This window comes from Plodia interpunctella, chromosome 13 (genome assembly GCF_027563975.2).
Source record: "Plodia interpunctella isolate USDA-ARS_2022_Savannah chromosome 13, ilPloInte3.2, whole genome shotgun sequence".
NCBI lineage: Eukaryota > Metazoa > Arthropoda > Insecta > Lepidoptera > Pyralidae > Plodia > Plodia interpunctella.
Window position 1 is genome coordinate 1939842 of NC_071306.1, and position 13531 is coordinate 1953372.

The following is a 13531-nucleotide window of genomic DNA, read 5'->3' on the forward strand; positions in this document are numbered from 1 at the left end:
CCATCATGAAAAGTGAGACTAAAGCAAAAAAAAAAGTTGCGTTAGATTTTATTTCATTTAAAGTCAAATAATACAAACAGTTTACATTTTGAAGAGAAATCTTAACTTCTAGTCTTTATGACTAGCGCAATGATTTTTTAAACTAAAATCTAATATGCTTTTTTAGTGAAAAAAGTATTTTTAACTGATATTGTATATATATACAATATATGTGTACGTAATGCTGTTTGGTATATGTCTTTTATAACCGTCATGTATACGTCACGGCTAAACACCATTGTGTGGCTACTTGGGCTAATTGAAATGATAAAAGCTAAATCTAGATCTATCCGAACATACTTAGGTCTAACCGGCTAAACCTAGATATAGCCGCACTTTGGTGTTTAAGTGTAACATATAATATATAATCAAAAATAAAGCTGCAAGATACAAATTAATATATTTACAGAATAGCAAAAATCGCTTTTGATAAGTATTACAACTATTTTATAAAAAATGGAAATAATTTTATTTATAATCGAAAATGTTTTTCTGCATGTCTATTTATATAAACAAAAATTATATATGAAGCATTTACCATCACCTATTTACTAAGTAAATACTCTAAAGATATATTACGTATATTTTGTGAAATATTGTTTGTTGAATACAGCGATAATTATAATCAAAACCTAATATCCTAAAACGATACAAGAGTAATCAAATGGTTAACAAACCTAATTTAATTAAGTACAAAACTTAAAACTAAATTTTCAAAAAATAAAAGCTAACAATTCTGAAAACTCAGATCTATATTTTAAATGGTTTACAGTTTGGTGGTAAATGCCTGACCACCTTAAAAAAACCTTATTTAGACAGAGAATTTAGTGATGTACTTACAAAAAAAAATGTTAGTTGTGTTCCTATCCTATTCATAAAATAGAAACATTACCACAAGCTAAAGTATGTTTTGTCACCATCGCACTTTACAAAATTTGGCATTGACAGAACGAGACAAAACATGCTTTAGAGTATGCCTTATCTTTTTTATGATTAACAGGCATAGACTATACGTGTTACGACCAAAATTTTGTACTTTGGTATTACCTTAAATATATACCTACTTATAATTGAAGTGATCGAGGTGTTTTTTATATTTTATTAAACAAATTATGAAAACGACACCAGTCGCTGACAGCAACACAACAGCCAATCAGAGAGCGAATTACGGGTTTGCATTTCACTTCCCCCTATCGAATCCATTTTAAGTGAGACGCAGCGAACCAATCACATTGCGGTGTGGTTGTCGTCGCGTCACAACGGCGTACTGTGATTGGTTAGCGGCGTCTCACTGCGAATCGACTCGATGGTGAGATGTAAATAGCAAAGTCGCACCACGCATAGATTACCGCGAGATTTCTTTCATGCAAATAGATCCTATGCATGAATATTTAGTACTAATAATTGAATAACTTTTGAAGTCAAAGTAATGGAAGCTATAAACAAAATAAAGAAAACTCGATGAAAGCAATCAAATGACGTACTAAATCTTAATATGGAATTATATGTCAAGTGGAACATTTATTCAGAAATAAATAAGCCTAACAACATATACAAGAGCAACGTATACAAACTATATAATATCTACCTATATACCTATATAAAACAGCCATTTTCATCCACGGCTACTATAGGCATGGAGAAAACCCCAAAAAAATTAGGTTACCGTTATTGGAAGTAGTTTCTCTTTTTCCGCGCCACACTGAAAAAAAAATTTTTTTAATTGAGAAACGGCAAGAACGGGTTCTTATAAGTAAAACTCGAGTAAAGATAAAAAATGTTCGATCATATCCAGAAAGTCAAAGCTATGTTATGTAAATCTATATTTTTTAAATGTGTGTCATTCCTGAAGCTAATCTATTTCTGTGCCAATTTATCAGGCATATAATACCTTATAGCAATAATCCAATCTATTCTAATCCGATCCTAACTAATATTATAAATGCGAAAGTATGTTTGTTTGTTACTTCTTCACGTTAAACCTGCTCAAATAATCTTCTTGAAATTTTGCATACGTGTAGTTTGAAGTACGAAGAAGGAAACAGGGTACTTTTGAAAATCTGATAGGAAAATCCCATAGGAGCAAAGCCCCGGGGCGCAGCTAGTTATATCATATTTCAGTTTTCAATCAGTCAGTATTTCAGTTGTACAATAAAGTTGAAATAAATGATGGTCCAATAACTTTAAACATATTAAAATGTTTATTATAGTATATAATAGATTAAACCTTTCACGGACACTAAACGTGACAAAAAAGCAGTTAAATTTTTATTACGTCTATAGACGTTGAGTGTCCTGCGAAGGGTATAAGAATATAGATTACCCAGTGTCAGCGGGCGAGAAGAAGAATCCTCTGGGTTTAGTGAAGGTCTGCTGTAGGGGGGACCCCATGCTGGGGCAGGCCCACTGCGCCCAGTAGTCCGACGGCAGTCGCAGCAACAGCTGCATTACCTGAGTTACAATCATGATATTTAGACATGTTTATAGGCTGCGATAACCACTTCCCATCAGGTGGGCTAGAAAAGGAAAAAAAATCAGAGAAAAGCTAAAAAAAATTCAGAGAAATAAAGTTTTTCTCAGTCCAAATAAGTATTATTAATCCAATGCTCCGTTTTGCACCGTGTGGTCCCGCCCTGGAATAGGACCACTCCGAATCCTTTCGTGCGTGTACGCATTTTTCTTCATCTTTAAAAAGGGTTGCCGTCAGGCAGGCAGCCGGTTGTAAAAGTATAGCTAAAATTTCAAAATTTAATGGCTGATTTTACATTCGGAGCTGTGACATCCCGAACCCTGGGCTTCGGGCGTCGGACACACGTATAAGAGAGAATCCAATGCTCCGTTTCGAAGAAAAAAGAAAGAAGGACCAACCAACACAATTTCTATATTCATAATTTTAGTATGGAAGTATAGATTATTATCGTATTAGTAGATGATAAAACGAATACTTAAAGCCATGACTCCAAAAAAGTTTTTAGAAAACATCCAACAGAATTCACATACGTTTTCTATTGCTTTGACATTGACGCGCGTCGTTGCAACACGTGCGTTGCCTACGGATATCGGAACAACGGAGCGCGACCGAGCAATGTGTCCGCGCCCTCGCTAGAAAGAGACTCTCACATTGAACATCTGCGCAGTGGCGGTGTACATCTCAGCGGCCTGCGTCATGAGGCCGTAGCCCACGATGGTGGGGCCGAAGATCTTGGACAAATTCTCTATGCCCATCTCGCACTCTGGACTCTCTGCCACCCTTGGGGATAATTGAAAATGTCAAATTCAAAATTCTTCATTTCTCACACACGTGCTGCTTCTACACACACGCTTTGCTAGTCGGCAGTAGACTTAATTTATTTTAATTAAAGTTTTGACATCAATACATGCATCTATAGATATAAAAGAAGCTACTGAATGACTGACTGACATATCAACGCACAGCCCCAACCGCTGTGTCTAGAAACTTCAAATTTAGGGGGTCAAAAGTTTGTAAATGGAAACCAGATTAAAGAGTCTAAATATTTCACTGAAGGGAAAATCACGCTGGCAAAAGCTAGTGTAAGTCGCGTTAAAGTAAGTAGTTACCTATAACCTTTTCTTTGTTTGTAATTTCTCGGTTTCCGTGTCCGGAATGTTATTTGATAGTTATAAGCGTTTTATATACCGATCACAGTGTCAAATAGAACCACTTACTTCTGCAAATGCAGCACAATGAACGCTAGAGTATCCCTATTGGGCTGCGGCAGCTGTGTGACCGCTTGCACAACGGCGGCGGTCGCGTCGCTGGGCTCCGACAGTTTGGCCGCGTTCATGAAGTCGCCCCACAGCGTGTTGGACACTAAAGGCTCTTTAAGCGATCGCAGGAAGTCCTTTATACAGCCGCAGAGCACGTGGATGTCCTCGTTCGCGAGCTGCGGGGAGCCGCAGCCGCGGAGGAAGCGCTCCTGCAATCGATTACTTTGTGATAAACTTACAATTGAATATATGTGTTTTAGAAAATTGTTATCAAATTGCGTTCAATGTGTGGCAGAAAAAAAAATGTTTTCATGCACTTCTCTATGGAAGAGTTTCAAAAAGACACATAAAATAAGAGTAACCCTTATTAATCTATCCCTTATTAATCGTATTAACAAATCCTACATACCTTTTGAATTTCATCAAAATCAGACTGCAGCGCTTCGAAAGTTATCGCGTTACAAACATACATACTAAAAATGTATTTTTACCCCAAATTTACTAATACAGTTTGTTTATGAGAGCCACTTTTTATCGAATAAACTATTTTGTCCTATTGTTCTATGGCATAACGATTTTGGCATACAATATTTTTGCATAATAGGTCAAAGGCATAATCGATTTTTGGCATACGGAAAAATGTGGCATAATTAACTTTTAGGTTTGATTAAGTTAGGCAGTTATGGTTCAAATTGTTATGCGTAAACCATTATGCGTAAGAACCTTACGCTTAAAAATCATTACGCCATAGCACAGTATGCTGTGTTACATTATGGCTTAAATTTTTATGCTTATAGCTAGAGGCCCTTGTCTATGGCTATGCAATAAACCGTTGAGTAAGCATATCTGGAGCCGATGATTTTCTACCGACCTTGAGCCTCTTGACGTCCTTCTCTAGCGCGCTGACGCGGTATATCCCCCTCTCGCTCAGCCCTCGCTTCTCCACCTCGTTGACGCAGTGCACCAACAACGCGGGCACCATCGGCGGGGAGCGGGGGGCGTAGTCCGCGATGCTGCCTTGTTGCTATTGAATTGAGGACAAAGACTAAAGACGACGGGCTAGTTTCATATTTATTTGCTTTAAATGTAGTATATCTGCTTATTCTTCTATACATATAAAGGCGAAAAGCATTCACACACTCACTAATCACGAAATCTCAAAAACTGCTGAGCCAATGAACATGGAATTTGGCAGGAAGATAGTGAATGTGAGTAGGAGACGACAGCTCAGGCAGTATTTTTGGAAATTCCATCTCTAAGGGGGTGAAATAGGAGTTGACAATTTGTATGGAATTTCGTCATATTTGAGGTGAGACACATGAAATTTTAGATTAGTAAAAATTCTTCATTAATTGGATTTTGAAAATTGCAAATTTGCAACAGGTTTTCACAGTTGCATAGTTTACACAGTTGTCGCGATATATATTCACAGATATATCGCGATACATTGCTTAGAACACGAAATATCGACAAACATTATTTTTGACGCACACAATGAAAGCGTGCGAAGCCGCGGGTAAAAGCTAGTACAAATAAAAGTAAACTCACAGCGCAGTTGTTGTGCGGCACGGGCCCGGGCGGCACGCACGGCAGCGGCAGCAGCGCGCGGCACTCCGCGTGCGTCTGCGCACGGCACGACTCGCACTTTATGCCCGCCTTGCCGAAACCGATCCTGACACCAACGGATATATTCATTTACGTATAATTCACGACACCTGCAGTAGGCCGTCTACCGTCAAGTTTTTCAGAGCGATTCCAAAGCAACTGAGTTCAATTTGGGAACCTAAAATGAATCGCATTCATACTAAAAATAAGTCGATTGTGCGAATTTGCGATTCAATTCAGTTTAGATCGTAAAATGGATGGTGAAATGGACTAACAATATTTGCGCGACGATTTAAACACATCACAGGGGGATATACTATCATATCTTAAAGCGATCCAGTTTATGGCGATATATAATTGCACACGACGACGACCTCGGTGGCGCAGTGGTAAGGTTCTTGCCACTGAACCGAGAGGTCCCGGGTTCGATCCCCGGTCGGGTCATGATGGAAAATGATGTTTTTCTGATTGGTCCGGGTCTTGGATGTTTATCTATAATATGTATTTGTTATAAAATATAGTATCGTTGAGTTAGTATCCCATAACACAAGTCTCGAACTTACTTTGGGGCTAGCTCAATCTGTGTGATTTGTCCTAATATATTATTTATTATTATTATTTACACAAGGGCCACCAAAACATTTTTACCAATTTGTTTACAAACGAAAATTAAAACAATCCTCTTACCAAATTATTCTACACTAGATAAAGGAATTTATTGCAAAGTATTATAATTTTCCATTACACAATGTACGTCACAGTCTACTATGAAGGTTTTGGTGGCCACCGTTTAACTAATCGCATTAACTCTTATATCCTGGAGATAAAAAATAATATAAAAAATTGAACAACAATACGATCGCGTCAGATCGGGCCGCGCGGGAATTGATGAGGTTAACAGATGATAATATGCCGCCTGCATAGAAAATAACATTACATTATATTTAACTCAAGTACGTAATAGTCGAACAAAAAAAAAGCAAAAAAAAAACTATGAAAGAAACCGAAAAAAAAACGCTAGATGAGAATAAGATATTAAACTTCAATCAATAGTGTTCCCTAATAGTTTGAATAATAGGGTTTACAAAAAAAAAGTATCGCTTTCTTAATAAATTTATTTGTTATTAAAAAGCCCCGACCTTCAATATTGATTTCGCTACAACTTTTGAACGGCTGAACCGATTTTGATCAAACATAGATATGTTATGCGACGTTAGATAACGTCGCATAAAAATTTGATATCAAATAAAAAAAACCGCCAGATACACAAGCAGGCAGACACAGTTAGCGGTCAAACTTATAACAACCTCTTTTTGCGTCGGGGGTTAAAAAATCGGCAATGTATCTGACGATGGTGTCCATCGGCTGAGGTATTTGCTTACCATCTAGCCACATACTAGTTTGCCCACTATGCTATAGAAAGAGACAGTGGTACTCACGTTTTCCCACACGGACCGCACTTCTCCCTCTTGTAGAAGTTCTTGGACACAAAGTTGTGGAGCTTCGGCCTCGCGCGAGGTGATCCGCCATATTGCGCTGACACCACGCTTGGAGTACGCTGAGGGACACAACGCGGAGTATCTGATACGCTGTCAGAATCTAAAATAGAAAAATATATATATATGTAACAAATTGGTAAAAAATTGTTTCGTTTAAAACATAAGAGTATTTTTTAATCCGAAATTAGATCAATAATAAATATATATTAGGACAAATTACACAAATTGAGCTAGCCCCAAAGTAATTTCGAGACTTGTGTTATGGGTTACTAATTCAATGATACTATATTTTATAACAAATACATATATATAGATAAACATCATGACCCGGGTCAATCAGAAAAAGATCATTTTCCATCATGACCTGACCGGGGATCGAACCCGGGACCTCACGGTTCAGAGGCAAGCACTTTACCACCGAGGTCGACAAATTACGCGATTCCCAAAATATAAAAATATGATTTGGTCAAAAACTTTGATAGTCAATGGCGATTTATAAAGTAGATACTGTGCACAAAAACGAAAAAGATTTTTTACAAGCTTTTATTTATTATTTAATTTCACCTGTCCCGTTGTCTGTCTGTAATCAAAATATGAAGAGTTCTCCTACTTCCTGTTGATCTACAGAGTCGAAATTTCCCACGTCGTCGCTTCAGTTTCCATGATAATGCATTGTTATGATAAGCATGACCTGATGGTGCAGCCCGGATCGACTCTAAACGAGGGAACTCCTCAACAGTTTACAGCACGGACATGAGTTCTTTGTCAGTCAGCATTTAACATGCTATCAGATTTTTCTGACGACAAAAAAAACTTGTTTAAAAATAATTTCGTGGTATGCATATATATAAGTTTGATACATTACGAGAAAGAGCTGAAACAAGCTATTATATAAGTAGGAGATATAGACCCGTGCGCGGAGGTGCGGTGGGCGTGCACGGCGTGCAGTGCGCGCGCTCGTGCAGCTGCACGCGGTGCTTGCCCGACACCCGCGCCGGGGACTTCGGCGGCGCTTCGTCGCTACTCTCCGATATTGGCTGCTAAAAATGTTGTACAGGCTGTTATGTGCTGATAAATATATATACATATATGTATGATTGAGGAAGGAAGAAAGAATGAAATAAATAAATATTCGCGAAAATGGTAAATCTACATGGGTCTAATGATTAAATGAGGAGCATGTAGCTTAGTAGATAACTAAATAATAACGAAAAATATTGACTAATATTATATTAAGTAAGACCGGCTACACACGCTCCGATTTAAGGGACTACAGAATGGGATGCAGGTATTTAATTTAAAGGAAGGTTGTCCTCTTTCTTTTAAATACCTGCATCCCTTTCTGTAGTCCCTTAAATCGGTGCATGTGTAAATATATTAAATAAAAATAAATATATTAGGACAAATCACACAGATTGAGCTAGCCCCAAAGTAAGTTCGAGACTTGTGTTATGTGATACTAACTCAACGATACTATATAACAAATACATATATAGATAAACATCCAAGACCCGGGCCAATCAGAAAAAGATCATTTTCCATCATGACCCGACCGAAAAAATTATAATATATTAATATTTTTTTATTCAGAATTTTATCCATTTTTTGTTAGTAGTACATTAGCCTCGAGCTATTGTTAGTAACATATTTTAAAACAAAAACAATAAAATGCAAATTAATATTTAATCACTTGCTGTACCATCCCATGTGAGATGGCACAACAGTGGTGAACATATGTGCAGTCTAGTCTGCTGGCCACCATTCTCAGGATACTGTTGGTTACTATGCCGTTGTTAAACGAATGAAGGAAACGAACGAGTGACACCACCAAAGTAGATGATTACGGGTTAAATGAAGTTCCATTAGACTATGTTAGTTCCTATACTACTACCACAGAAATCTAAAATTACGTATGTTACGGCTGAACCCAGAGAATCTAAGAAAGGAAGAAAACATTTATTTGCCAAAAACATGAGTACAAATAGTCAAAATCAATTAGACCTAAATTTACCGAATATAGGTATGCAAATATAAATAAATAAAGAGGAGCATGCTATCCACTACAAATCCAAAACAAAAAAGAATTATAATGTACTTATACTAGCCCTAAATTCTATCCGAGTCTATCATCATTAAAGAAATCATTTAAAGTATAATAACATTTATCGGTTAATAAAGACTTGAGGAGCTTTTTAAATAGATTTAAATTTAAGCTTTTATATTGATTTCGAATTTTGTTGTAAATTTTCGGTGCCATACATACTATGCTATTACCGAGTAAAGCAGTTTTTGATGGGTGACTTGGTATAAGAATTGGTAAGTTACACCTAGGCACCTAGGTGCAGCCAGTCTTCTGTGGCTACACCTGGGTCTATCATACTTATCATCAGCTAGACCTACTTTTAGCTTTTATCGTCCATTTATCTGTGACAGGCTGCACGGTAGGTATAGTGGACCTACGTGCAGCCTGTCACAGATAAATGGTGATTAATTGAATAAATGTTGAGCGTTTTTAGACCTGACATTAATGCTAGTCGCTAAATATTACGTGCGATTATAAAATTTTCTTAATTTAATAACTCATATTTTTGAACTTTATTAACAAGTTACATTATTTCAACTAAAAGTACGTAAATAACAAAGAAATCATATGAAGTCAATAAAGTCGAAAATCGTATGCGCTGATATTTTTGGGACTGCCTACTTTGGGGCATAGGATTTTTTGCCACAGTACCCTGTTATTATACTGCCTCTTGTGCACTGGTATACACTTCGGTGTTTAGCCGTAACATATCAAACTATCGGCCACAACACGCCTTCAGTCTAACTAAAATTTTGATTTCTGCCGTCTACTACATAGGACTTACGAAGTTTTGCGGCGGTTTCAGGTCGTGGTTGGTGTTCGCGCGCTCCAGCGTCAATGTGGTGGTGGCGGTCGCTAGAACCTTACCGCCCTGCAATTCTACCGTCTACAAACAAATTGACATGCTAGTAGTTTATAGCTTTGGTGAATATCATTTAATTTTGAATATGACCTGAGGGTCAAATTTCTGAATGATTTGATTTTGATTTCATCATCATATTCTGGGCTCCGACGCTCATCAACTGAGGAAGTAACCGGGGAAACAGCTAAGGTGAGATAGATTCGGGCGTAAGCATGTCTAACCTCACTCACCATTGGTATTCTGTACTCCATTATAGGTAGCACAGAGTGCTAAATGATATATCGCAATAGCTATTACGAAATGCTTTTGTTCCAATCCTAACATAATACGCATAGCAGTTACAGCTACACCATTTGCTAGTAGACCGATGAGAAATATGTTCCACAGGGAGTTTTACCAAGTGCACTGTCTCGGATAGACAGGGGCGTGGGTTCAATTCCCGCTCGATTACAGAATTTTTTCACTTCATTATTATTCAAAATTAGTTTTACCAAGTAGGTATTGGCACCATATTTGAGCTACATACCTTAGTAGCGGATGAGGTAGACGAGCGGCGTTTTTTGGACGCGGGCGGGTTGTCGCGCGCGGTCCAACCGCCGCGCTGCACCCACGAGCGGCGAGTGGACGCGATCGAGATGTCCAGGTCGTCTTCTGAACGCGAATACGACATCTCTGATAGCAATGTGCCTGGGGATTATAATTGGAGTGTAAATATGTGATATTGCATACATAACACATAACCACGGACGACCGGCGACCGAACGGCGCAGTCATAAAGTGCTTGCCTCTAAACCGAGAGGTCTCAGGTTCGATCCCCGGTCGGGTCATGATGGATAATCATCTTTTTCTGATTGGCCCGGGTCTTGGATGTTTATCTATATATGTATTTGTTATAAAATATAGTATCGTTGAGTTAGTAACATAACACAAGTCTCGAACTCTGGGGCTAGATCAATCTGTGTGATTTGTCCTAATATATTTATTTACCAATAGTACATATAACCAATACTAATCCTTATAATATTATAAATACGAAGTTTGTGGGGATCTATGTATGTATGTACGTATCACACAAAATCTACTGGCCGGAATGTTTTGAAATTTGGTACACGGGTAGAATATAACCTGGAATAATACAGTTTTTATTCCGAAATTCCCACTGGAGCGAAGCACATAGCTGCTAGTACTATAAATGAGAAAGTCTGTCTAGTCTGTTCTGCTTTCACGGCTAAACTACTGTACCGGTTTTGACGAAATTTGACGCCATATTACTATTTACACATCTGTTTAAAAGGTAGAAGACAGAGTTCCTCACCAGTGGAGTTTAACTCCGGCACTCCAGTGAGTTTAGCGTTGTGATCCTGCTGAGCAGTGCCGTTGAGGAAGGCCAGCTTCTGCAGGGTCTCATCGTTCAGTTTGGCGCGGTTGTCGTTGAAGAGCAGGTCTCGCGCCATCTCCAGCAGTTTGCTCTGGAATATTATTTATGTACTAGCTTTTGCCCGCGACTTCGCCCGCGTGATTTTTCCTTGAGCTAAATATTTACTCTTTAAATAATCTGCTTTCCCCATGTAAACTTTGAACACCCTTTTTACACCCTTAGAGGATGAATTTTGAAAAAACCTTTTTTAGTGCACCATTAGACCACATAAGGAAACACAATGATAAAAATCCTTTTATCCCAGAAAAATAAATGTATCCATGGGAAATTGACAAGCCAAAATCTAGTACTTACGTAAATAAAGTTAAAACCAATAAAATCTCACCAATTCACTATACTTTTTCAGCACAATATTCCTCTCCCTCTTCTCTCCATCTAGAAGCTTCCGGACGTGTGTAAACTTGGCTTCCCATTTCTCCAGTTTCCGGAGCGCCTCATCCAATTCTGTCTGGAGACGGACCGCTTCTGCCTGGGCCGATGCCCACTGGGATCGGACCCATTCCATTTGCTTTGCAAATGCTAGGAAACCTGTGAGCAATTATTGTTGAGTTTTTAATCGTGGCAACAGTACAGGAGTAAAAATATAGACAACTAGCATCCCATACTGGTTTCACTGACGACCTCGGTGGCCCCATATATATATATATATATATATTTGTTATAAAATATAGTGTCGTTGAGTTAGTATCCCATAAAACAAGTCTCGAACTTACTTTGGGGCTAGCTCAATCTGTGTGATTTGTCCTAATATTTATTTATTTATTATTTCACTCAGGTAAAACCATGACAAATTATGGATATGAATAGGAATCACACTCTATTGGTGAAAACCATTCAAAAATCCATTGTAGTTTTTGAGTTTATCACATTCATATTCATATCATTTTTCATACAGACAAGACAGAATGAGTTCTTTTAACAATATGTTAATTACTTTATATAGACCAAAATATTACCAGTACTTCTGATATTTGAAGAATATTTAATATAGTGAAAACACATAAGTACAGTGTTTTACATTTTAAAGAATGTGTAAAGCAAATTGGCAGCAGTCAGTCAATGTGTCAGGAAGATTGGCGAGAAATTTGAGGAATCATTGAAATAAAGAAACATAGTTAACCAAGGATCCGCTGAGTGTTAATAAATTCTAGGCAATAAAAATAGTTGTATGCAAATGTGGTTCAACAGATTTCCTAAAATTTGTTATCTTAATCAAATGTACCCAAAGAAAGTTTGGTGTTTTCAAATTTGTTTCTGAGTAAATTCATTCATTCATTCTGATTGTAGTAAGTTGGGTTTTTCCTTGGCTGTTAAGCGTCAGAGCCTTAGGTGTGAACCCAGGGCAGACCTATATTGATTTGAAAAGTATGCAGGCTTTAATGACATGATTGGTAGTAACTGAATATGGTTAGGATCAGTAGATAAATATAGATAAAGCATATAAACTTTGTAGGTAGGTAGGTACAGCATAGAACGTTTGGCGTAGGTGTCACTAATAATAATGGGCGGGTAGGGAAGATTTTTACTTTACAGCACATGTTAGTAACACATTGTACATCTAATACTCAATAAAATGGTGAAAATAATATAAAATACACACATTCTTCTGCTGCTCCGTCGTTTAGAACACCATTCAAACGATTTATATCGTCAAATTGCGCCACGAGAGACAACGCTATATTGTACCCCGATTCTGAGTTGTCCGTGCTCATTTTGTTCGTTTTCAAATATCTAATAGATAAATAACAACAAATCTTATAAATTAATCACATGAAAATTACATTTCACAAAACGTAAACAAAATAATTCTTTCTTATTCCTTCATTAAACCGCAAACTTGAATTGAAAATTTTTAACGGCTTGTCTTTTGTAGACATGACAGTTGATTGGTAGTAACTTGACATTTACGTTTTCGTCTCTAAATCGGAAAAATCTAAAAAGGCTGAATGAAGAGAAGACAGTTCAAATTACGCGAAGCATATTTTGAGTAGGTATTTTGAACCGATTTGTTAAAATTATTATTTGCACCTACATCAGGTACCAAAATATTTTAACGTGACATAAATAAACCAAATCAAATAACTATTATTAATCTTATTTTTCTGAACACAGATTGTTCAGTATTGCCCTATACCTTTTTCATACTTACCTCTACCATATTATCAACGCGAGACGGCGGCACATGTACATTATAGAAGTGTAACCGTAGCATAAGAGCAGCGTCAAACCGAAGCTTCATCTTTGAGATTTATCTTTTGTTGGCTTTCGGAGATAGA

The 13531-nt window shown here is 37.4% G+C and overlaps 1 protein-coding gene across 2 annotated transcripts; it reads right to left on the reverse strand.

Moving 5' to 3' along the window:
* Positions 1-31: 31 nt before the first annotated feature.
* On the reverse strand, positions 32-13143 carry LOC128674599 (rac GTPase-activating protein 1-like). 2 transcript variants are annotated; one of them, XM_053753274.2, is made up of 13 exons: positions 12856-13143; positions 11581-11783; positions 11133-11286; positions 10344-10504; positions 9740-9841; positions 7783-7909; positions 6813-6972; positions 5317-5440; positions 4640-4792; positions 3727-3977; positions 3160-3289; positions 2363-2490; positions 32-1741 (listed from the first exon to the last, which is right to left on the reverse strand). In XM_053753274.2, the coding sequence occupies exons 1-13, from the start codon at positions 12965-12967 to the stop codon at positions 1708-1710; spliced, it is 1839 nt and encodes a 612-aa protein (XP_053609249.1). In that variant the 5' UTR covers positions 12968-13143; the 3' UTR covers positions 32-1707. The 2 variants fall into 2 exon arrangements, with proteins under 2 accessions (XP_053609249.1, XP_053609248.1); XM_053753273.2 differs by having other exon boundaries at positions 7783-7912.
* Between the last annotated feature and the right edge of the window lie 388 nt (positions 13144-13531).